Source organism: Diceros bicornis, chromosome 9 (assembly GCF_020826845.1).
Source record: "Diceros bicornis minor isolate mBicDic1 chromosome 9, mDicBic1.mat.cur, whole genome shotgun sequence".
NCBI lineage: Eukaryota > Metazoa > Chordata > Mammalia > Perissodactyla > Rhinocerotidae > Diceros > Diceros bicornis.
Genome location: NC_080748.1, coordinates 27925970 through 27950249, shown reverse-complemented (window position 1 = coordinate 27950249; position 24280 = coordinate 27925970). Strand labels below are relative to the sequence as shown.

The 24280-nt window shown below is 39.5% G+C and overlaps 1 protein-coding gene across 3 annotated transcripts in view; it reads left to right on the top strand.

The window, feature by feature from the left end:
- The window catches only part of CDADC1 (cytidine and dCMP deaminase domain containing 1), an 83009-nt gene that overhangs the window by 46880 nt on the left and 11849 nt on the right, over positions 1 to 24280 (top strand). For 2 of the 3 annotated variants that reach the window (XM_058548141.1, XM_058548143.1), the window contains one exon: positions 15587 to 23105. The exons of the other annotated variant lie outside the window; for it this stretch is intronic. In XM_058548141.1, coding sequence (XP_058404124.1) covers positions 15587 to 15660 — 74 coding nt within the window. In that variant the 3' untranslated portion in view covers positions 15661 to 23105. Of the gene's footprint in view, positions 1 to 15586; positions 23106 to 24280 lie in introns of those variants that run through there. 3 annotated transcript variants of the gene reach the window in all.

The window sequence follows — 24280 nt, the reverse complement described above, 5'->3', positions numbered from 1 at the left end:
TTAATCCATCCTGCCACTCTGTGTCTTTTGATTGGAGAATTCAATCCATTTACATTTAGAGTGATTATTGATATATGATGGTTTAATGCTGCTATTTTATCACTCATTTTCCAGTTCTTCTGCATTTCCTTTATTTCTCGTCCCAGGTGTTTCAGACTACCAATTCAGTTTGGTAGTTCTCTATGATGGTTGTCTTAGTTTTCTCTTTATTTATCATATGTGTCTCTGTTCTGATTATTTGTTTAGTGGTTACCATGAGGTTTGTATAAAAAATCTTGTAGATGAGATAGTCCATTTTGTGATAGCCTCTTATATCCTTAGACTAAGTCTATTCCATCCCTCTCCTCTTCCCCTTCTAAGTTATTATTGTCACAACTTATTCCATCTTGTGTCGTGAGTTTGTGGTTAAACTGACGAGGTTATATTTATTTCTGATGTTTTCCTTCCTTTTTTCTTTGATGATATAATTGTTTGCTAATCTGTTCTGATAGAGAGCTGCAATTTTTCTGATTTTGTCTACCTGTTTTTCTCCTTGCTCAAGGTTTTGTGTCCCCTTTCTCTTTTTTGTTTTTTTTTTCAGGCATGAGGGCCTTCTTGAGCATGTCTTGTAGTGGGTGTCTTGTGGCGATGAACTCCCTTAGCTTTTGTTTATCTGGGAAAGTTTTTATTTCTCCATCATATGTGAAGGATATTTGTGCTGGATAGAGTATCCTTGGCTGAAAGTTTTTGTCTTTCAGAATTTTGAACACATCATTCCACTCTCTCCTAGCCTGTAATGTTTCTGCTGAGAAACCCGCTGAGATCCTGATAGGAATTCTTTTGTACATTATTTTCTTCTGTCTTGCTGCCCTTAATATTTTTTCTCTGTGATTGACTTTTGCCAGCTTTACTACTGTATACCTTGTTGAGGGTCTTTTTATGTTGATATAGTTAGGAGATCTATTGGCTTCATTCACTTGTATTTCCAGCTCCTTCCCCAGGTTTGGGAAGTTCTCAGCTATTATTTCTTTGAACAAGCTCTCTGCTTCTTTTTCCCTCTATTCTCCCTCTGGAATACCTATAATCCTTATGTTGCATTTGCTAATTGAGTCGGATATTTGTTGGAGAATTTCTTCATTTCTTTTTAGTCTTAGTTCTCTCTCCTCCTCCATCTGGAACATTTCTGCATTCCTGTCCTCTAGATTGCTAATTCTATCCTCCATATTGTCAATTCTGTTCTTTAAAGATTCCAGATTTTTCTTTATCTCCTCCATTGTGTTTTTCATCTCCAACATTTCTGATTTGCTTGTCTTTATAGTTTCAATCTCTTTTGTGAAGAAGTTCCTGATTTCATTGTACTGTCTATCTATATTTACTTGTAACTCATTGACCTTTTTTATGATAGGTAGTCTGAATTCTCTGCCATTTAGATTATAAATTTCTGTCTCTTCATGATTGATTTCTGGGTGCTTGTCATTTTCCTTCTGGTCTGGAGATTTACTATATTTTTTCATGTTGTTTGACAGTGTAGATTTGTGTCTCCACATAGCGATAATATCTGGTCACAGCTTCCACCTGCTGCCACTGGGTGGTTGTCAATAGCAGTGTATTCTGAGCCCACCTCAATCTGTGGGCACTCTGGATGACCGGCTGTGCTGGAGTGCTGGATTGGGCAGGGGCACTTTCTTTTGCTTGCCTGATACCCGGAGCTTCTTGCTCTTCCCTCACCATCTGCTCTCCTGTGGTGGTAGCTTGATGAAGACACCTCTGCTGCAGTTCAGTCACCTCCATGTGGGAGTTTCCCATGGACTGTGAGGGAACTTGGAGAGTGACGGTTTTCCCATAGAGGGCTGCCCCCCCCCCCGAGAGCCACGCAGTCCCGGAGTTGTTGCTGTTCCGAAGGGAGAGGAGTTCTTACCTCTTTCCAATTCCTCTGGGGGGTCCATCACCTCCATCTTTTGATGTATGGCTGCGTGGGTCTCTCAGACGTCTTCTGTGTTGTGTGAATATCCTCTGTTGGTATGTGAATGTTCTTTTTGTTGCATCTCAGAAGGGAGAGTCTAAGGGGAGAGCTCACTCTGACATGATGCTGACATCACTCCTGTACTCCAGGCAGTTTTTTTGTTGATTCTTTTGGATTTTCTACATAAATTGTGATATCATCTGTGAGCAAAAACAGTTTTATTTCTTCCTTCCCAAGCTATATACCTTTTATTTCCTTTTCTTGTCTTATTGCATTAGATAGAACTTCCAGTACATTGCTAAGAAGGAGTGGTGAGAGGGAGCATCCTTGCCTTGTACCTGATCTTGGTGGGAAAGCTCTGAGTGCCTCACCTTTATGTATGATGTTAGCTGTAAGTTTTTTGTAGATATTCTTTATCAAGCTGAGGAAGTTCCCCTCTATTCCTAGTTACTGAGAGTTTTTATCATGAATGGGTGTTGGATTTTATCAAATACTTTTTCTGCATCTGTTGATAAGATCATCTGATTTTTCTTTTTTAGCCTGTTGATGTGATAGATTACATTAATTGATTTTCAATTATTGAACCAGCCTTGCATACCTGGGATAAATCCCAGTTGGTCGTGGTGTATAATTCTTTTGATACATTGTTGGATTTGATTTGCTACTATTTTGTTTAGGATTTTTGCATCTATGTTCATGAGAGATATTGGTCTGTAGTTTTCTTTTACTGTAATGTCTTTGTCTGGTTTTGGTATTAGGGCAATGCTGGCCTCATAGAATGAGTTAGAAAGTATGCCTTCTGCTTCTATCCTCTGAAAGAGACTAGAGAAATCATATAATTTCTTCTTTAAATGTTTGGTAGAATTCTACCAGTTAACCCATCTGGGCCTAGTCCTTTCTGTTTTGGAAGGTTATTAATTATTGATTCAATTTCTTTAATAGATATGGGCCTATTCAGATTGTCTATTTCTTCTTTGTAATTTTTTACAAATTGTGTCTTTCAAGGAATTGATCCATTTCATCTAGGTTATCAAATTTTGGGGTACAGAGTTGTTCATACTATTTCATTATTATTCCTTTAATGTCTGTAGGATCTGTAGTGATGTCCCTTCTTTCATTTCTGATATTAGTAATTTGTGTCCTCTCTCTTTTTTTCTTAGCCTGTTTAGAGGCTTATCAATTTTATTGCTCTTTACAAAGAACTAGCTTTTAGTTTCATTGCTTTTTTTTTCCCTATTGATTTCCTGTTTTCAATTTCATTGATTTCTGTTCTAATTCTTACCATTTCTTTTCTTCTGCTTACTTTGGATTTAACTTGCTCTTCTTTTTTCTAGTTTCCAAAGGTGCAAACTTAGATTATTGATTTTAGATCTTTCTTCTTTTCTAATATTTACATTCAATGCTATAAATTTCCCTCTAAGCATTGCTTTCACTTCATTCTGCAAATTTTAGTAAGTTGTGTTTTCATTTTCATTTAGTTCAAAATATTTAAAAATTTATCTTGAGATTTCTTCTTTGACTCATGTTATTTAGAAGTGTGTTGTTTAATCTCTGTGAATGTTGGTATATTCCAGTTATCTTTCTGTTATTTATTTCTATTTGAATTACATTGTGGTCTGAGAGCAGATGTTGTATGATTTCTGTTCTTTTAAATTTATTAAGGTGTGTTTTATGGCCAAGAATATGGTCTGTCTTGGTGAATGTTCCATGTGAGGTTGAGAAGAATGTGTATTCTGCTTTTGTTGGATGGAATAGTTTATAGATGTCAATTATATCCAGTTGATTGATGGTGCTGTTGAGTTCAACTATGTTTTTGCTGATTTTCTACCTGCTGGATCTATCAATTTCTGATAGAGAGATGTTGAAGTCTCCAACTATAATAGTGAATTCATCTATTTCTCTTTACAATTCTATTAGTTTTTGCCTCATGTACTTGGATGCTGTTGTTAGGTGACTAGCTGTTAAAAATCATTATATCTTCTGGGAGAATTGACCCTTTTATCATTATGTAATGCCCTTTTTTATCTGTGATATTAATTATCCCTGGAATTAATATAGCTACTCCTGGTTTCTTTTGACTAGTGTTTCCATGGTATATTTTTCTCCTTCCATTTACTTTTATTTTTTTTTAAATTATGTTTTGTTTTGTTTTTGGTGAGGAAGATCAGCCCTGAGCTACCTTCTGATGCCAGTCCTCCTCTTTTTGCTGAGGAAGATTGGCCCTGGGCTAACATTTGTGCCGATCTTTCTCTACTTTATACGGGATGCCGCCACAGCATGGCTTGACAAGCAGTGCATTGGTGCGTGCCCGGGATCCGAACCTGCGAACCCCAGGCCATCGAAGCAGAGCACTCACACTTAACTGCTATGCCACCAGACTGGCCCCATCCTTCCATTTACTTTTAATCTGTTTATGTCTTTATATTTAAAGTGGGTTTTTTGTAGACAACATATAGTTAGTCTCATTTTTTATCCACTCTGACAATCTCTGTCTTGTTTTTTTTTTTAATAATTTTATTTATTTATTTTTTCCCCCAAATCCCCAGTAGATAGTTGTATGTCATAGCTGCACATCTTTCTAGTTGCTGTATGTGGGACACGGCCTCAGCATGGCCAGAGAAGCAGTGCGTTGGTGTGCACCCGGGATCTGAACCCAGGCCGCCAGCAGCGGAGCGTGCGCACTTAACCGCTAAGCCACAGGGCTGGCCCTCTGTCTTCTAATTGGTGCATTTAGACTATTGGTGTTCAAAGTGATTATTGCAGTAGTTGGATTAATATCTACCATTTTCATGACTGTTTTCTATTTGTTGCCCTTGTTCTTTGTTCCTGTGTTTGTTTTCCACTTTTTTTTCTGCTTTTGGTGGTTTAAATTGAGCATTTTATATGATTCCCCTTTTTTTCTTTTTTATAATTTTATTTATTTATTTATTTTTCCCCCAAAGCCCCAGTAGATAGTTGTGTGTCATAGCTGCACATCCTTCTAGTTGCTGTATGTGGGACGCGGCCTCAGCATGGCCGGAGAAGCGGTGCGTCGGTGCACGCCCAGGATCTGAACCCAGGCCGCCAGCAGCGGAGCGCGCGCACTTAACTGCTAAGCCACGGGGCCGATTCATCCCTTTTTTTTTTCTTTCTTAGCATATTGGTTATACTTTTTCAAAAAATTTTATCTATCTATCTATTTATTTATTTATTTATTTATTTTGTGAGGGAGATTAGCCCTGAACTAACATCCATGCCAATCCTCCTCTTTTTTTGTGGAGGAAGACTGGCCCTGAGCTAACATCCGTGCCCATCTTCCTCCTCTTTATGTGGGACGCCACCACAGCATGGCCTGACAAGCAGTGCATCAGTGCGTGCCCAGGATCCGAACCCGGGCCGCCAGCAGTGGAGCGCACACACTTAGCCATGGGGCTGACACCTCTTTTTTTACTTTTTTACAGTAAGAAATAAAAGGTTTGCAATATACATTTACAGCTAATCCAAATCAATTTTATAATATCACGATACCACTTCAAGGGTAGTGTGAGAGTACCTTATAATAACAAAATAATCCAATTCCTCCCTCCCATCCCTTGTATCATTGTTGTCATTCACTTCACTTATATATAAGCATACATAAGCCCATAAATATATATATATATAAGCATACATAATTGACTACATTGTTGGTATTATTAATTTGAACAAGCTGTTATCTGTTAGATCAATTAATAAGAAAAATAAAATTTTTATTTTACCTTCAGTTATTCCTTCTTTGATGCTCTTTGTTACTTTATGTAGATCAAAGTAAAAGACCTATTTTTTTTTTTAATTATTTTTGTGTGTGTGTGTGAGGAGATCAGCCCTGTGCTAACATCTGCCAATCCTCTTCTTTTTTTGCTGAAGAAGACTGGCCCTGGGCTGACATCTGTGCCCATCTTCCTCCACTTTATATGGGACGCCGCCACAGCATGGCTTGCCAAGCAGTGCGTCAGTGCGCGCCCAGGATTCGAATTGGCGAACCCCAGGCCGCCGCAGTGGAGCGCACGCACCTAACCGCTTGCGCCACCAGGCCGGCCCCCAAAGTTTATGACCTACATTCTTTTCCTTCTCTGTAAAGAACTTCTTTTAACATTTCTTGCAAGGCAGGACTATTGGCAATAAATCCCCTCAATTTTTATTTTTCCGAGAAAGTCTTTATTTCTCCTTCACTTTTGAAGGATAATTTCACAGGGTACAGAATTCTAGGTTGGTGGGTTTTTTTCTCTCAGTAAGTTTCACTCCACTGTCTTCTTGCTTGCATGGTTTCTGAGAATTCAGATGTAATTCTTATCTTTGTTCTTCTGTAAGTAAGAAGTGTTTTTTTCCTCTGGCTTCTTAAAGGACTTTTTCTTCTTCTTTGATTTTCTATAGTTTGAAAATGATATACCTAGGTGTAGTTCTTTTTCTTTCTTTTTTTTTTTTTGTGAGGAAGATCAGCCCTGAGCCAGCATCCATGCCAATCCTCCTCTTTTTTCTGAGGAAGACTGGCCTGAGATAACATCTGTGCCCATCTTCCTCCACTTTATGTGGGATGCCACCACAGCATGGCCTGGCAAGAGGTGCATCAGTGCGCGCCTGGGATCCGAACCCGGGCCGCCAGCAGCAGAGCACACTTACTTAACCGCTACGCCACGGGGCTGGGCCCTAGGTGTAGTTCTTTTGCCATTATTCTACTTGCTGTTCTCTGAGCTTCCTGGATCTGCGTTTTGGTGTCTGATATTAATTTCTTTGGTTTCTTTCTCTCTTTCTTCTCCCTCTGGTATCCTCCCTCTGGTATGCAACTGGTATGCATATGTTACACCTCCTGTAGTTGTCCCACAGTCGGATATTCTGTGATGTTTTCTTTAGTCTTTGTTTTCTTTGCTTTTCAGTTTTCTAGGATTCTATTGATATATCCCCTAGTTCACAGATTCTTTCCTCAGCTGTGTCCAGTCTACTAATACTCCCATCAAAGGTATTCATTTCTGTTGCAGTGTTTTTTATCTCTAGCATTTCTTTTTGCTTCTTCCTTAGGATTTCCATCTCTGCTTACATTGCCCATCTGTTCTTGCATGCTGTCTACTTTATCCATTAGAGCCCTTAACATATTAATCATAGTTATTTTAAATTCCCAATCTGATAATTCCAACTTCCCTGCCATATCTGGGTCTGATGCTGGCTCTATCTCTTCAAATTGTGTTTTTCACCTTTTGGTATGCCTTGTAATTTTTTTCTTGATAACCAGACATGATGTATCAGGTGAAAGGAACTGCTGTAAATAGGCCTTAGCAATGTGGTGGTGAGGTGTTAGGGGAGGGTAAGCATTCTATAGTTCTTTGATTACGTCTCAGTTTTTTAGTGAGCTTGTGCCTCTGGACTGTGAACTTCCCAAGTGTTTCTCAGTTTTTTTCTCCCCTCTTAAGTGTGACAAGATAGCTAGAGTGGGCTGGAGTTGGGTATTTCCCTTCCCCCAGGTCATTTAGGCTCTGATAAATTCCTACCAGAATAGATTCTCATTAACTAGTTTCCCCTGAGGACAGGACTTGTTAAAAAGAACAGCATGCTCTAGCATATTTCAGAATGGTTCGTTTTCCCCTCCGCACACCAGAGCATGAGGGCATTTTTCAATATTTACTGTGAAAACATGGTCAAGCTCTTGGAGGTAAATCTTGCAATATTGTGGGAACCCTCCATGACTGGGTCCACACTGAGCCTCCAGCAATTCATCAGTTATGGTTCAGGTTTCCCTACCCTGGCTCTGGTTCTCAGGGCAGTTTCTACTCAGGAGTCTGCTCTGGTGAGCTGCAACTCCCTGTATTCAACTGTCTGCCTCTCCAATCTTGGGGGCAGGGGTTTGCCCTGTGTCCTCTCCTCTCTTGAAGATCCAAGAAAAGTTGTTGGTTTTTCAGTCTGTTCAGCTTTTTACTTGTTGTTAGGACTGTGTGGCAACTTCCAAGCTCCTTGCAAGTTCAGAAGTTCAGAAACCAGAAATTCAGTGATTTTTTAAAAAGTTTTAGAAGAAAATATTCAATATCTTTATGACCTGGGGTAGAAGGGATACCTTACACAGGATGCAAATAATGCTGACCATAAAAGAAAAGATTGAAAAATTAGAATACATTACAATTAAGGACTTTATTTCTCCAAAAAACATTATAAAGTGAAAAGACCAGCTATACATTGGAAGAATATATTTTTCACATGTGACAATGAATTGGTTTCCAGAACATATAATGAAGTCCTACAGATTGATAAGGAAAAAAAAATAATAATAGAGAATGAGTAAAAGATAGTTATAGGCATTCCACAAAAGAAGAAACACAAATGTCTAATAAACACGTGAAAAAATGCTCAAACTCATTAGTAAAGTCAGGGAAATGTAGATTAAAACCACACTGAAGCAATGTTTTATACCCATTAGAGTTGCAGAATTAAAGTTTCCAGTTCCAAGTGAGGATGTGGATCGTTAGGAGATTTTTTTTTTTTGGGGGGGAAGATCAGCCCTAAGCTAACATCTGATGCCGATCCTCCTCTTTTTGCTGAGGAAGACTGGCCCTGGGCTAACATCCATGCCCATCTTCCTCTACTTTATATGGGATGGCGCCACAGCATGGCTTCACAAGTGGTACATTGGTGCACACCCAGGATTTGAACTGGCGAATCCCGGGCTGCTGCAGCGGAGCATGCACACTTAACTGCTACATCACCAGGCTGGCCCCTTTATTTTTTTATTTTTTATTTTTTCCATTTTTTTCATTTTATGTTTTTGTGTGTGAGGAAGATCAGCCCTGAGCTAACATCCATGCCAGTCCTCCTCTTTTTGCTGAGGAAGATTGGCCCTGAGCTAACATCCGTGCTGATCTTCCTCCACTTTATGTGGGATGCTGCCACAGCATGGCCTGACAAGCAGTGTGTCGGTGCGCGCCCAGGATCCGAACCTGGGCTGCCAGCAGCGGAGTGTGCACACTTAAGCGCCATGCCATGGGGCTGCCCCTAGGAATTTTTATATATTGCCAATTGGACTGAAAATTGACACAACCTCCTTGGAAAACAATTTAATATCTTTGTAAAGCTGAACATGTATGTACTCCATGACCCAACAATTTGATTTCTAAGTATATGCCCTAGAAAAACTCTTGCATGTTGTATAAAAGACAGAGAGACAAATAATTCATTGCAGTATGTTCTTTAAAACAAAAACTGGAAATAACATAAATGTTTATCTCTGGAGATTAGATAAAAATATTACGGTGTATTCCCACAGTGGAATATTATATAGCAGTGAAAATAAATGAACCACATCTGCATTCATAAACATGGGTGGATCTTAGAAATATAATGTTGATAGAAAAAGTCAAGTTTCAGAAGACTTAAGTACATTATGATACAATTTCTATATAAAGTTCAACAAGAAACCAAATAGTGTATTGTTTAGTTTTGTCATAAAATTATTTTTAAGGAGTAATGGATGCTATTTGCTAGTATTTTGTTGAGGATTTTTGCATCGATATTCATCAGTGATATTGGCCTGTAGTTTCCTTTTTGTGTTGTCCTTGTCTGGTTTTGGTATCAGAGTAATGTTAGCTTTATAGAATGAGTTAGAAAGCTTCCCCTCCTCTTCAATTTTTTGGAAGAGTTTGAGAAGGATAGGTATTACGTCTTCTTTGAATGTTTGCTGGAATTCACCAAGGAGGCTGTCTGGTCCTGGACTTTTATTTTTGGGGAGGTTTTTGATTACTGTTTCGATCTCCTTACTGGTGATTGGTCTATTCAAATTCTCTATTTCTTCTTGATTCAGTTTTGAAGGTTGTATGATTCTAAGAATAAGCATTTCTTCTAGATTATCCAACTTGTTGGCATATAGCTTTTCGTAGTATTCTCTTATAATCCTTTGTATTTCTGAGGTATTGTAATTTCTCCTCTTTCATTTCTGATTTTACTTATTTGAGCCTTCTCTCTTTTTTTCTTGGTGAGTCTAGCTAAAGGTTTGTCAATTTTGTTTGTCTTTTCAAAGAACCAGCTCTTGGTTTCATTAATTTTTTCTATTGTTTTTTTAGTCTCTATTTCATTTATTTCTGCTCTGATTTTTATTATTTCCCTCCTTCTACTGATTTTGGGCTTTCTTTGTTCTTCTTTTTCCAGTTCCTTTAGGTGCACTGTTAGATTGTTTATTTGAGATTTTTCTTGTTTGTTGAGATAGGCCTGTATTGCTATAAACTTCCCTCTTAGCACCACTTTTGATGTATCCCGTAAATTCTGGCATGTTGTATTTTCATTTTCATTTGTCTCCAGGTATTTTTTGATTTCTCCTTTGATTTCTCCGTTGACCCAGTTGTTGTTCAGTAGCATTTTGTTTAACCTCCACATATTTGTGGCTTTTCTGATTTTCTTCCTATAGTTGATTTCTAGTTTCATACCTTTGTGGTCAGAAAAGATGCTTGGTATTATTTCAATCTTCTTAAATTTATGGAGACTTGTTTTGTGGCCTAATATGTGATCAATCCTGGAGACTGTTCCATGTGCATTTGAAAAGAATGTGTATTTTTCTGTTTTTGGATGGAATGTTCTGTATATATCTACTAAGTCCATCTGGTCCAATGTGTCATTTAAGGCCAATGTTTCCTTATTGACCTTCTGTTTGGATGATCTGTCCATTGGTGTAAGTGGAGTGTTAAAGTCTCTACTATTACTGTATTACTGTCTATTTCTCCTTTTATGTCTGTTAATAATTGCTTTATATATTTGGGTGCTCCTATGTTGGGTGTATAGATATTTATGAGTGTTATATCCTCTTGGTGGATTGTTCCCTTGATCATTATGTAGTGCCCTTCTTTGTCTCTTGTTACAGTTTTTGTTTTAAAGTCTATTTTGTCTGATTTGAGTATTGCTACCCCAGCTTTCTTTTAATTGCCATTTCCATGGAGTATCTTTTTCCATCCCTTCACTTTCAGTTTGTGAGTGTCTTTAGGTCTGAAGTGTATCTCTGGTAGGCAGCATATATTTGGGTCTTGTATTTTTATCCAATCAGCTACCTTATGCCTTTTAATTGGAGCATTTAGTCCATTGACATTTAAAGTAGCTATTGATAAGTATGTACTTACTGCCATTTTTTACTTTTTTTCTCAGTGTTTTAGTAGTTCTTCTCTGTTCCTTTCTTCTTCTCTTGCTCTCTTCCCTTGTGGTTGATGGCCTTCTTTAGTATTATGTTCGGGTTCCTTTCTCTTAGTTTTTTGTATATTTATTATATGTTTCTGGTTTGTGATTACCATGAGGTTCATATATAGTAACCTACGTATATAGCAATATGTATTATGTTGATGGTCTCTTTAGTTTGACCTCTATCTGAAAGCTCTACTCTTTTACTCCCTTCCTCCCACATTTTATGTTTTTGATGTCATATCTAACCTCTTTTTTGTGCATTTGTCTCCGTTACCCTCTTATGATGGAAATAGATAATTTTTCCTATTTGTGGTCTTCTCTTTCCCCTTTAAATAAGTCCCTTTAGCATTTCTTGTAAGATTGATTTCTTGGTGATAAACTCCTTTAATTTTTGCTTGTCTGGGAAACTCTTTATCTCTCCTTCCTTTCTGAATGATAACCGTGCTGGGTAGAGTGATCTTGGCTGTAGGTTTTTTCCTTTTAGCACTTTATAGCATGCCACTCTCTTCTAGCCTGTAAAGTTTCTGCTGAGAAGTCAGCTGATAGCCTTATGGGTTTTCCTTTGTGTGTAATTTGTTGTCTTTCTCTTGCGGCTTTTAGGATTCTCTCTTTATCTTTAATTCTGGACATTTTAATTATGATGTGGCTTGGTGTGGGCCTCTTTGAATTTATCCTTTTTGATGTTCTCTGTGCTTCCTGTAGCTGGATGTCTGTTTTCTTCCTTAGATTAGGGAAGTTTTGATCTATTATTTCTTCAAATAGATTCTCTGCCCCTTTGTCTCTCTCTTCTCCTCTAGGACACCTATAACACGGATGTTAGTGCACTTGATGTTGTGCCAGAGGTCCCTTAGACTGTCTTCTTTCTTTTTAATTCTTTTTTCTTTTATCTGTTCAGCTTGGGTGATTTCCTCTGTCTTTCATCCAGCCCGCTGATCTGTTCTTCTGTATCCTCTACTCTGCTTTTAAGTCCCTCTAGTGAATTTTTCCTGTCCAGTATTGTATTCTTCATTTATGATTGGTTCTTTTTTAATCTTCCATTTCTTTGTTGATGTTCTCACTGAGTTAATCCATTCACATTAAAAAGATCATACACCATGATCAAGTGGAATTTATTCTGGGGATGCAGGGATGGTTCAACATCCACAAATCAATCAACATGATACACCACATTAAAAAAATGAAGAATAAAAATCACATGATCATCTCAATAGATGCAGAGAGAGCATTTGACAAGATACAGTATCCATTCATGATAAAAACTCTGAATAAAATGAATATAGAAGAAAGTACCTTAACGTAATGAAGGCCATATATGACAAACCCACAGCCAATATCATCCTCAAGGGTGAAAAACTGAAAGCTATCCCTGTAAGAACAGGAACCAGACAAGGATGCCCACTTTCACCACTCCTATTTAACATAATATTGGAAGTCCTAGCCAGAGCATTCAGGCAAGAAAAAGAATTAAAAGGGTTCAAAATTGGAAAGGAAGAAGTGAAACTGTCACTATTTGCAGATGACCTGATTTTATATATAGAAAACCCTAAAGAATCCACCAAAAAACTTTTAGAAGTAATAAATGAATACGGTAAAGTTGCAGGATATAAAATCAACGTACAAAAATCAGTTGCATTTCTATACACTAAAAAGGAAGCAGCAGAAAGAGAAATTAAGAATACCATCCCATTTACAGTTGCGGCAAAAAGAATAAAATACCTAGGAATAAACTTAACCAAAGAGGTGAAAGATCTGTACACTGAAAACTATAAAACATTGCTGAAAGAAATTGCAGAAGACACAAAGAAATGGAAAGATATTCTATGCTCTTGGGTTGGAAGAATTAACATAGTTAAGATGTCCATACTTCCTAAAGCAATCTGTAGATTCAATGCAATCCCTATCAAAGTTCCAACAACATTTTTCACAGAACTAGAATAAAGAATCCTAAAATTTATGTGGAACAACAAAAGACCCCGAATAGCCAAAGGAATCCTGAAAAAAAAGAATAAAGCTGGAGGTATCACAATTCCTAATATCAAAATATACTACAAAGCGGTAGTAACCAAAACAGCATGGTACCGGCACAAAAACAGACATACATATCAGTGGAATAGAATCGAGAGCCCAGAAATAAACCCATACATCTATGGACAGCTAATTTTCGACAAAGGAGCCAAGAACATACAATGGAGAAAGGAAAGTCTCTTCAACAAATGGTGTTGGGAAAACTGGACAGCCACATGCAAAAAAATGAAAGTAGACCATTATCTTACACTATACACAAAAACTAACTTAAAATGGATTAAAGACTTGAATTTAAGACCCAAAACCATGAAACTTCTAGACGAAAACATAGGAAGTACGCTCTTCGACATCAGTCTTAGCAATATATTTTCAAGTACCATGTCTGACTGGGGAAGATAAACAATAGGAAAAATAAGCAAATGGGACTACATCAAACTAAAAAGCTTCTGCACAGCAAAGGAAACCATCAATAAAACAAAAAGACAACCTGCTAACTGGGAGAAGTTATTTGCAAACCATATATCTGATAAGGGCTTAATCTCCAAAATATATAAAGAACTCATACATCTCAACAACAAAAAAACTAACAAGCCAATTAAAAAATGGGAAAAAGACCTGAACAGATGTTTCTCCAAAGAAGATATACAGATGGCCAACAGAACATGAAAAGATGTTCAACATCATTAACTATCAGGGAAATGCAAATCAAAACTACAATGAGATATCACCTCACGCCCATCAGAATGGCTATAATTAACAAACAGGAAATAACAAATGTTGGAGAGGATGTGGAGAGAAGGGAACTCTCATATGCTGCTGGTGGGAGTGCAAACGGGTGCAGCCACTATGGAAAACAGTATGGAGATTCCCTCAAAAAATTAGGGATAGAACTACCATATGATCCAGCTATTCCACTGCTGTGTATTTATCGAAAGAACTTGAAAACACCAATGCATAAAGATACATGCACCCCTGTGTTCATTGCAGCGTTATTCACAATAGCCAAGACTTGGAAGCAACCTAAGTGCCCATCAAGGGACAAATGGATAAAGAAGATGTGGTATATTGTGTATATACACAATGGAATACTACTCAGCCATAAGAAACAATGAAATCCAGCCATTTATGACAACATGGATGGACACTGAGTGTATTATGCTAAGGGAAATAAGTCAGAGGGAGAAGGTCAAATACCATGTGATCTCACTCATAAGTAGAAGATAAAAACAACAAGAAAAAAATCACATAGAGACAGAGATTGGATTGTTGGTTACCAGAGAGGAAGAGGGGAGGGAGGAGGGTGAAAGGAATGATTAGGCATGTGTGTCTGGTGAAGGATTGTAATTAGTATTTGGGTGGTGAACATGATGTACTCTATGTGGAAATAGAAGTATAATGATGTACACCTGAAATTTTTACAATGTTATAAACCAATGTTACCACAATAAAAGAAAAAAGAAATCACTGCAATATCTAAAAAAAAAAGACAGAAGAAGAAGTAATGGAATGATAAATACAGAATTCAGGATAGCGGTTACCTCTGAATAGGGGTGAAAGAGGGACGGAATCAGATTGGGGAGCACACAGGAAGTGAAAATGTTCTGGTTTTGGGGTTGGGTAGTAGGTTCTTGAGTGTTCATTTTATTATTAGGCTTTAAAATTCCCGTCTGTATTACATATATTCTCTTTTTTTAATGTTTCAAATATTACATAATAAGACGAGAGAGAGAAGGCTTTCCAGATCTACCTCCTTGAGGGCAAGCCTGCGCCCTGATCCAGGTCCTTATGACTGGGAAGACCGAGCAGAGCGGAACACACAGGCTTGGAGGGCAGACAGGTCCCTGGAAAGACGGGAAGCAGAGGGGCAAGAGGAAACTTTTGGAGGTGATGGATTGCTCGTCATCTTGACTGCAGTGATGGTTTCTCGGATGTGTACTTAGGTCAAAACTCATCAAATTGTACACTTTAAACATGCACAGTTTATTGTACCAATAAAGCTATTAAAATCAAAAGACAGGAAGAGGTTGGAGCCAAGCCCTTCTCCCCTTGACCAATGGGATAGTCTGTCTTCCTTCCAGGGAGGAGTGCAGGAATGGTGGAGCGCTTCCTTGTACCCTCCCTGCCCCACAGACGGTTCCCTCCTCTCCTTGGAGGATGAGGAGGTGCATTTTGTTTCTTCCAGCCTAATCGTGGTAATACCTTTTCCCCAAAAAACGTTTTATGAATTGTGGCTATACACCGTTGAGTGAATCCAGTTTTTAAAAGGTCAGATACTATATTGCCTGAGTGAAATATCTAGAAACCGTTCTTCAACAGTTAAGAATTTTGAGATAAAATTAATGAATATTCCTTTTCAGTAACTAAAGCATTATTTTGATCTTACAACCTATAAGACTTTAACAAATACCCATGTATTTGAAGTGAAGTTTTCCTGACATTAAGCTATTCTTGAACACTTAGATGGTGTGTTGAGACCTATACCTCTGGATGAAGAACAGCACCAGAACAAGAAGTTGCGTCTTGGAAAGCACTGAGTCCTGCCTAAACTAGAGTGAAAGCCTCAAGAATTTTTATTGCACTTTTTAAATTCAGCCTTGTTAACTCAGAAAATGAGGATGGATCTTGTGAAAAATAGAAAAAATTTTTTAAGGAAGCTAATTTATTACCAGCATATGAATTATGTTAATGAGAATATTTTTATTTTAGATTTATTTCTGTTTTCTAGATTGTAGTGGTATGTTCTTTTATTACACTAAATGAGGTAGCAATAATTTAACGAGACCGATTTAATCACTCATAGGAATTGATTTCTCCTTCTCTTAGCTTTATATTAGCCAGTTTGAAAGGGACGGAGTCACTGGAAGTCACTTCTCAGCAGAGAATTACATACTTTTTAAGAAATAGTAATTCCTTTGGATTATGAAGGTGATAATTAGTAAACTGCTCCAGGGAAATAACTGGTGACTTAGCCTTTTTAAGTCAGTGTATGGCTCACTAAAAGTTCACATTTATACCCAAAACTTTTAATAGTCAGAATTTACTTAATTAGAATTTAATCATAAAATTTCCATTATAAAAGTATATTCCTCACAAGGTTATTAATTTTTCTTAAATCTTTCAATATGTAAAAATCACAATGGTTTTGGATTAGAGTGTTATATGGCTGATTTTGGGTAGCAATAGGAGGAGAATATCATTCTGAGACAGTATCACTATTTCATATCACTGACTCTCGAAATCACTAACATTGAGCCTCAAATTTGTTTATGATGTTAAGAGAGAAGAAATATTTTAATCTGGAATATTGAAAATAGCTTTTCAAATTCCATTCATAAATGCTGCCCATTTTCCCTCCATATAATTAACACAGAGTATCTCACGGCTTTGAATGGAAGGCCTTTTAAAAACATTTGCAAACCTTGAGAATACTGAAAATCTTGCAAGTAAACATTATGGTCAATTCAGTTACATTCCAGATTGCTCTTCGTGAGTCCTCTCATTTTTATTTGCTGAGAAACTTTCAGAAAATTAGTCCAAAGATGGAGGTGCATGTATCGTACTTTCCTGGAGTTAGGGAGGGAATTGCATGGCCCACGGCCCGCAGGCCTGCGCATGACGTCCTGAGGACTGACTCCCCTGGCTGTGGAGGGGTGATCAGGTTTCCTCTGCTCTTGTCCTCTTCCTTTCCATGGCATCACACGGCCTCACGAGGCCTCCTCCCAGTTTCTCAGAATTGTACACAGGACAATCCAAATGTTGACCCAAGGCCCCTGCTTGTACAGCAGCCTGCTTATGTGCCCTGGGATTCAAAGTCACCATAGCAGGCAGTTGAGAACTGCCATAAACGTTTTAACACAAAATGCTGGGCATGGAATAGAGAGGGAGGGGAGGAAAGATACCCTGAGAGATAACTAAGGCTAATTTGAAAACCAGTAGTTATGCAATTCTTCAATTGTTATCAATATGAAAATACTCAGATTTGCTTACATCCCCCGATTGCTTTAATATAGTGATTATACGTGCTTAAGTTCATATTAGATTTGTTGTTTTTTGCTAATATGTCAACTGCATCAAGTATTTTATAAATCAGTCAGCAAATATTTTGTAAGACCCAAATGCCTGGTATACTGCCACGTTTATGGATTTTGTGTTTGGCATTGGGGGGGATATCAGAAGGGAGAAACATACAAATGGGAAAAGCTATGATTATGAAGTGGAAAATTGATATTTCCATAGCACTATTAAAATGGTCATGATAAGGTCATATTTCCTTCTGTACAACTGGTCAGATTTCAACATTTCTTGAGAGTTAACTGTATAGTACCAGAAGGAAAGCTCTATGAGAGCAGGTATATATATATAAATTTTTTAAACTACTGAATCTAGTGCCTACAATGGTGCCTGGCACATAATAAGCATTCAATGAATGTCTGTTGATTGATCGAATGACCGCTGGACACTGGCTAGACCCTGGAGATGAGATGTGTAACAAATGCTCCCTGATCTCAAGAGGTCACAGTCTAGTGGATGATATGAGCATCTAATCAAGTAACCGAGAATGATGCCCAGGCTGGGGCCCCTGGACCGGCAGCATTAGCGTCACCCGGGCACTTGTTAGAAATGCACATTCTTAGGGCCCACCCAGACCTATTGAATCAGAATTTCTGGGAGTGAGGCTCAGCAATCTGCATTTTCATACACCTTCCAGCAGATTCTGATGACCTTTAAGGTTGAGAACCACCCTGTGGATGTAAGTATAGGAGCAGTGGTGGCGCAAAAGAGGCCAAGCCTATGCTCTGGTGAGCATGGAGAAAGGGTGCTTTTTTTTGTAGAGGTGAGGTGCTTATGGTGGGTCCTGAAGGGGGCACAGGGGGTGGCCAGACAAACAGTGGGGATGAGATGAACTTCTGAGAGAAAGTAATGGATGACATGGATGGTCGCACTGGGAAGTAGGAAAGGGAAGTGACTGGAGATGCACAGATTGCTGAGCTGTACCGAGAGCCCCCCAGGGCAGCAAAATTGACTAAGATCTAGTAATTCAGAGTCAAGAGGCTTCATCCCTTAGCCTGAGAAATCAGAATTTGCACTTAAACAAATGTACAACGTCTTCCTTAAATTCAAAGATTGGGAGGGTAATACTAAGTTCATAATTTGAAAAGACTAGCTCTGCATTTGTTTACTGCCAAGTGACAGTGGAATATGCTGACACGAGGTAGCATAAGCATGGGCCAGGTCCCCTCCATTCCTGTCGAGTACACACAGGTTTCTGTGTATTGTTTTATTGTATTACTGCTGAAGTTTTTTTTTAATCCAGCTTTTCTATGGGTTTTTCTTCCTTGGTTACTTATTGAGTTTGAAAATATACCCTTCTCTCATAAATCTTCCTCATTTTATGCATGAACAGTTCTGCTTTAGGATCTGCCACAGCAATCTGCTTTTGGCCTACTTTAGAGCAAGTGGCATTAAACACCATTTTTTTGTGTGAGAGGAAAATCGGCCCTGAGCTATCATCCATGCGAATCCTCCTCTTTTTGCTGAGGAAGACCGGCCCTGGGCTAACATCCGTGCCCATTTTCCTCCACTTTATGTGGGATGCCACCACAGCATGGCCTGACAAGCGGTGCCTCCCTGCACGCCCGGGATCCGAACCCGGGCCGCCATCGGCGGAGCGCGTGCACTTAACCACTACGCCGGCCCCATTAAACACCATTTTTTTAAAGTCCTGGTCTTGCCAATAGTGGCCACGTGGCATTTAGCTGAGGCTGTTACTGTTGCTTGTTAGGATTAAGCATCAGGTTAGTACTTTCATTTCAGGTGTGACATTCCTGAAGTCTTTTCATTTTTTTGCTATCATTAAATTATAACATATTTCAGACATATAAAAAAGTATAAAGAAATAGTTATAACAAATACTCATGTACCCAATATGCAGGATTGACATATATTAGCACTTGGAGTCTTAGTCATAAGTAATTTCGTCCTCTTTTGACATCTAGGTTAGAGCCTTAGATTGCATCTTTTCTACATTTGCTTTCAAGGGCACATCGTGGATTCCTGAAAGACTGTCCATGCTCATGCAGGACCGCGGTGTTCAGAGCCACCCTGAGAGCCTCTCGGGACTGTTCCCGAGGGAGCTGTGATTACGCCTCCTTCTAAGAGACTTTATAACCAGTTTGTTTCATGCACTTTATTACCTTTTGTCTGTCAAATTTCTTCATTCTCCTTAGCCTGTAGTGCTTTTCCTAATAGGAAAAGATAACTAGCTGCTCTAACCTGGGTGACCCACTTCTGGTTAGCCAGGGAGGTTTATTGGGCCAGAGTCTCTGCGGGTTTTCTAACTTCTGTGTAGCTGAGCAGACTGGTCTCCGACCAGTTGTACTGCGGCCTGTTGTGCAATACGGTGAAGGAAGGGTCCTAACTTGGGTTGTGGAGGCCTGCCTCAGCCACCCTAAGAAGGCGATTCTGAGTTATGGCTCAGGCCACCTGTATAAGGTACTGACTCTGGAACTTAGGCCTGTGGTACCTATGGTACCATTCACTCAACGCCTGAGCACCGACATGCCACAGGCTGTGATAGACTCTCTGCTCAAAATGGAAACAGTGTAATTTGCTTTAGACGCTTTATAAAATAAGAGAAATTAAATTTGTACTGTCAAATTTCACAAAATTGAATTTTGAGAAGTTTAATAAATTTGTTCAGTAGCAGACTGCAAAAATAATCTTTATTTTCCAGAGTTGACAATGTACCTTTACCTCCTAGCACAAGTTTAAAGCTATGAGTTATTCCAGATACTACCTGAAGGATGTGCCAGAAAACCCTTTGCTGATGTTCTAGAGTAGTTGTACTCTAACACAAGAAAATCAATGTAGATGAGGGTTCCCCAAACCTTGGCACTACTGGCAACTTGGGCCCAGTGATTCTTTGCTGTGTGGGGTCGTCCCGTGCATTGTAGAACATTCCTGGTCTCCACCCACCAGATGCCACCCACAAATGTTCCCTAGGGGGCAAAGTTACCCCAGCTGAGAGCCCCTGATGTAAACCATGAAGTGAGTATCAGTAAGTATTTTACTACCCACGCCTGAGTGTGTCAGACCTGAGAGCGTTCATCTAGTACCACTGTGACACAGGCTTTTTTTATGGTCAGATACCAAAATTTGAGAATGACAAATTCCACTGTGTCATTGTCAGATGTCTTAAAGAAATTAGGTTTAGCGTGGATGAGTCAAAAGCAGTTTGCAGTCTTTCACTTCTCCAATTTTAATTTAGAGGGGAAAAAGTTATAACCCATAGCTTTGCTTGGTTTTGTTTTTTTGTTTTTCAGGTTACTGATACATATGAATCAGCCACACTATTTTTTTAAACACACTCAACCTGCAGTAATTTTTTCTACCTGATTCCAAAGGGTAATGGAAGATCTGCTGCTGTGGCAGCAGCTTATATATAAAATAGAGGTAGACTGGCACAGGTATTAGCTCAGACAGAATCTTCCTGAACAACAATAAGAAAAGAAAAAGAAAAGTGGATCTGGGGTACAACAATGGGGTCACCGGCATGCACACGGGTTATAGAGGTAGAGGTGGGCATGGTGGGCCGTCTAGGAAAGGGATGGATGGAGAGGAGGGATGGGAGGGACAGAGCCTGCAGGCTGCTACTCAAGTGTGAGGAAGAGGAGGGGGAGCCGAGAAGGCAGATGAGGAAGAAGACCGGGAGAGTGAGGTTCCTAGAGCCAGGAGAGGACAGGGCTTTGAGAAGAGGCCGTCTGTCACCTGCAGCCAAGAGGGTGAGTTAGATGAGGCTGGAATTGCCCCTTGGATCTGGCAACACTGAGGTCTTGTTTGGCCTCTAGGAAGAGCGTTTTCAGGGGAGTTGGGGGAAACCAGGGTTAGGGGGTGGGGGGTACATGGGAGGTGAGGAGGTGGGCCCATCCCTGCAGTGACTTGAGAAGTTTAGGGCAGAGACATGGAAGTGGGAGCTGGAGTGGGCCTGAGGGATAAAGGAAGGTGTTTTTATAACGGGTATCAGTGGGCAACATGGAGAGCCGAGGCCAGGTGATGGCCAGGGGTGGTGAGGGGTGTGGACACCTGGCAGTGACTGAGGCAAACAGAGACTTGAGCCAGTGGGCTCAGGGCTGCTCACTCAGGGCGGTTCATGGCAGACTGGTTCTCTCAGGGGGCACTTGGAGAAGTCCAGGCCTCCTGGATTTATTTGATGGGAGCAGAGGAAAGGGAGCCACTACAGATCACATCAGTGTTTGTGACTGGAAGACAGAGAAAAGGCAGCACAATTAATAGAAGTTGGGAATCTGTTTTGGGTGAACCCATCTGGTTTAAGTTATGATGAGTTTGGGCTTATGGTTAGGTATAAAAAAGAGAAGTCCAAGAGGCAGTTGGAAATGGAGAGAGAAGTATTATGTTATGGCTGGAAACACTTGTCAGGGACTACCTGAAAACTTGGGAAGAGGTCAGAAAGAAGAGCCAAGACCCAACAAGAAAGTTGGGGTTCACCCAAGTAGAAGCTGGGAGAAGCAAGGGAACAAGATCTGGAAACAAAGCAGTCCTACAGTGCTGGCAGAGATGGCATTTGGGAATAGTAAACTTGGAGAGGTGCATAACCCTGTGATTTCCAGGAATTTCTTACAAGGAAATAATCATGGATGGGTGCAAAAACTTTAATTATAATGATATTCTTTGTGGTATGATTTGTAAAAATGATACACTGGAAATAACTGGTGATTGGTATGGGACAATTATACAGTGGAACACTATGCAGCCATGAAAAAGACAGAATAATATCAAATAACATAGAAAGTGTTCATGAGATAATAAGTCATAAAAACAGGTTACAAAACAGTATCATGGATATATAATTTTTTAAATTTAGTAGCTTTATTGAAGTATAATTCACATGCCATGCAATTCACCCATGTAAAATGTACAATTCAATGATTTTTAGTATATTAATTCACAGATATGTGCAACTATCACCCCAGTCAATTTTAGAACATTTCCATAACCTCAGAAAGAAACTCTGTACCCTTTAGCTATCACTCCCTATGTCCCCATGACCTCCCTCTCCAGCCCAAGTAACCACTAATCTTTCTATCTCTATAGATTTCCCTATTCCAGACTTTCATATGAATGGAATCATATAGTATGTGATCTTTCATGTCTGACTTCTCTCACTAGCCTGGTGTTTTCAAGGTTCATCCATGTTGTAGCATGTATCAGGGCTTCATTTGTTTTTGTGGCTGAATAATATTTTATTGTGCTGTATACCATATTTTGTCTATTCATTTATTAGCTGATGGGCATTTGAGTTGTTTCCAACTTTTGGCTATTATGAACATTCATTACATGTTTCTGAGTGCACATATGTTTGCATTTCTCTTGGATATATACCTAGGAGTGAAATTGCTGGGTCATTTGATAACTCTATGTTTAATCATTTGAGAAATTGCCAGACTCTTTTCCACAGCAGTGTCATTACGTTCCCACCAGCAGTGTATGAGGGTTCCCATTTCTCCGCATCCTTGCCAACACTTGTTATTATCTGAATTTTTGATTCTAACCATTCTAGTGGGTGTGAAGGTATCTCATTGTGGTTTTGATTTGCATTTCCCTAATAATTGATGATGCTGAGAATCTTTCCATGTATATTCACCATTTGTATATCTGCTTTGGAGAAATATCTATTCAAGTCCTTTGCCAATTTTTTAATTGGGTTATTCATCTTTTTATTATTGAGGTTGTATGTCATGATTCTATTTTTGTCAATAAAAATTATGCATCAAAAAAGGCTGGGGCCGGCCCCGTGGCTTAGCGGTTAAGTGCGCGCGCTCTGCTGCTGGCTGCCCAGGTTTGGATCCTGGGCGCGCACCGATGCACTGTTTCTCCGGCCATGCTGAGGCCGCGTCCCACATACAGCAACTAGAAGGACATGCAACTATGACATACAACTATCTACTGGGGCTTTGGGGGAAAAAAAAGGAGGAGATTGGCAATAGATGTTAGCTCAGAGCCGGTCTTCCTCAGCAAAAAGAGGAGGATTAGCACGGATGTTAGCTCAGGGCTGATCTTCCTCACACACACACAAAAAGGCTGAAGTGATGTTGTTGACAGTTGTTGCCTCTGCCTAGTGAATTATATGTTAATTTAACTATTTGCTTTTTGCTTACCTCTATTTTCTAAATGTTTTATAATGAACATATTTGTAATAAACTATGAAGAATAAGAGAGGGGCCAGTAAAAGTCAGAAGGTGTGCTCAGTGGGTCCAGAGAACCAGGATGCTGCAATGGCAGGTAGTGGGGACCAGAAACCTTACCATAGGAGGAGTAATTTTGCCAGCCCACACTTTTTTGTGCCTTTGAAACATCCTAGAGAAGTTTGGTCATGGGGACAGAGGAGGTGTGGTCTTTTGGAAAGAAAGAGGAATGGGATCAGCTGTGTAGAGCCCTGATTATTAAAATCAGCGGGAGACAATGTTTGGCCCAGTTAGGAAAGACTACCTGAGTCTTCTGTCAGCATCCCTTCCTCAGGGGACCCACTTTGCCCCTACTCCGACAGTGCCCCATTCCTCCATGCGCCACCACCTTCTCATCTCTCCCCTAGGATGGACATATCTCAAAATAGAAATAGATATTTTCCAGGGGCAAGCATGAGACACAAGCAGGAACCATCAAGTGCTGTTAGGAGACACTGAGAGAGAGTCTTTCTCTTCCTTCTGAATCATGTGCCATAAGTGTGTTGGTTTGGGAACACCAATGGCCACTTTCTCACCATGTGGACACATCCTGCCCGAGAATGAAACCCACACAGAGGGCATTGAAGAGTCAGAGGGAGCCCTGATGATGTGGTTTGTTCCTGGATCCAGCCATGTCTGAAACTGGTTCTACCCTTTGGAGTTCCCAGTTAAGTGATTTTTTTTTTCTTAAGCACATTTGAGAGGTGTTTCTATCACTTGTAACTGAAAAGGTCCAAACTAACCTAGGTTCCTTCCAGTCCTATGATTTGGTCATCCTGAGGCAAGAGAAGAGATTGCTTTAAGATGAGTTAGAGTATAAGCCACTCCTGTAAAAGATTACAGAAAAAGACTGTGGCTGGAGAGGGTAATATGGTCAAATGATATTTTTTTTACCTGTCCAGGATGGATGGCA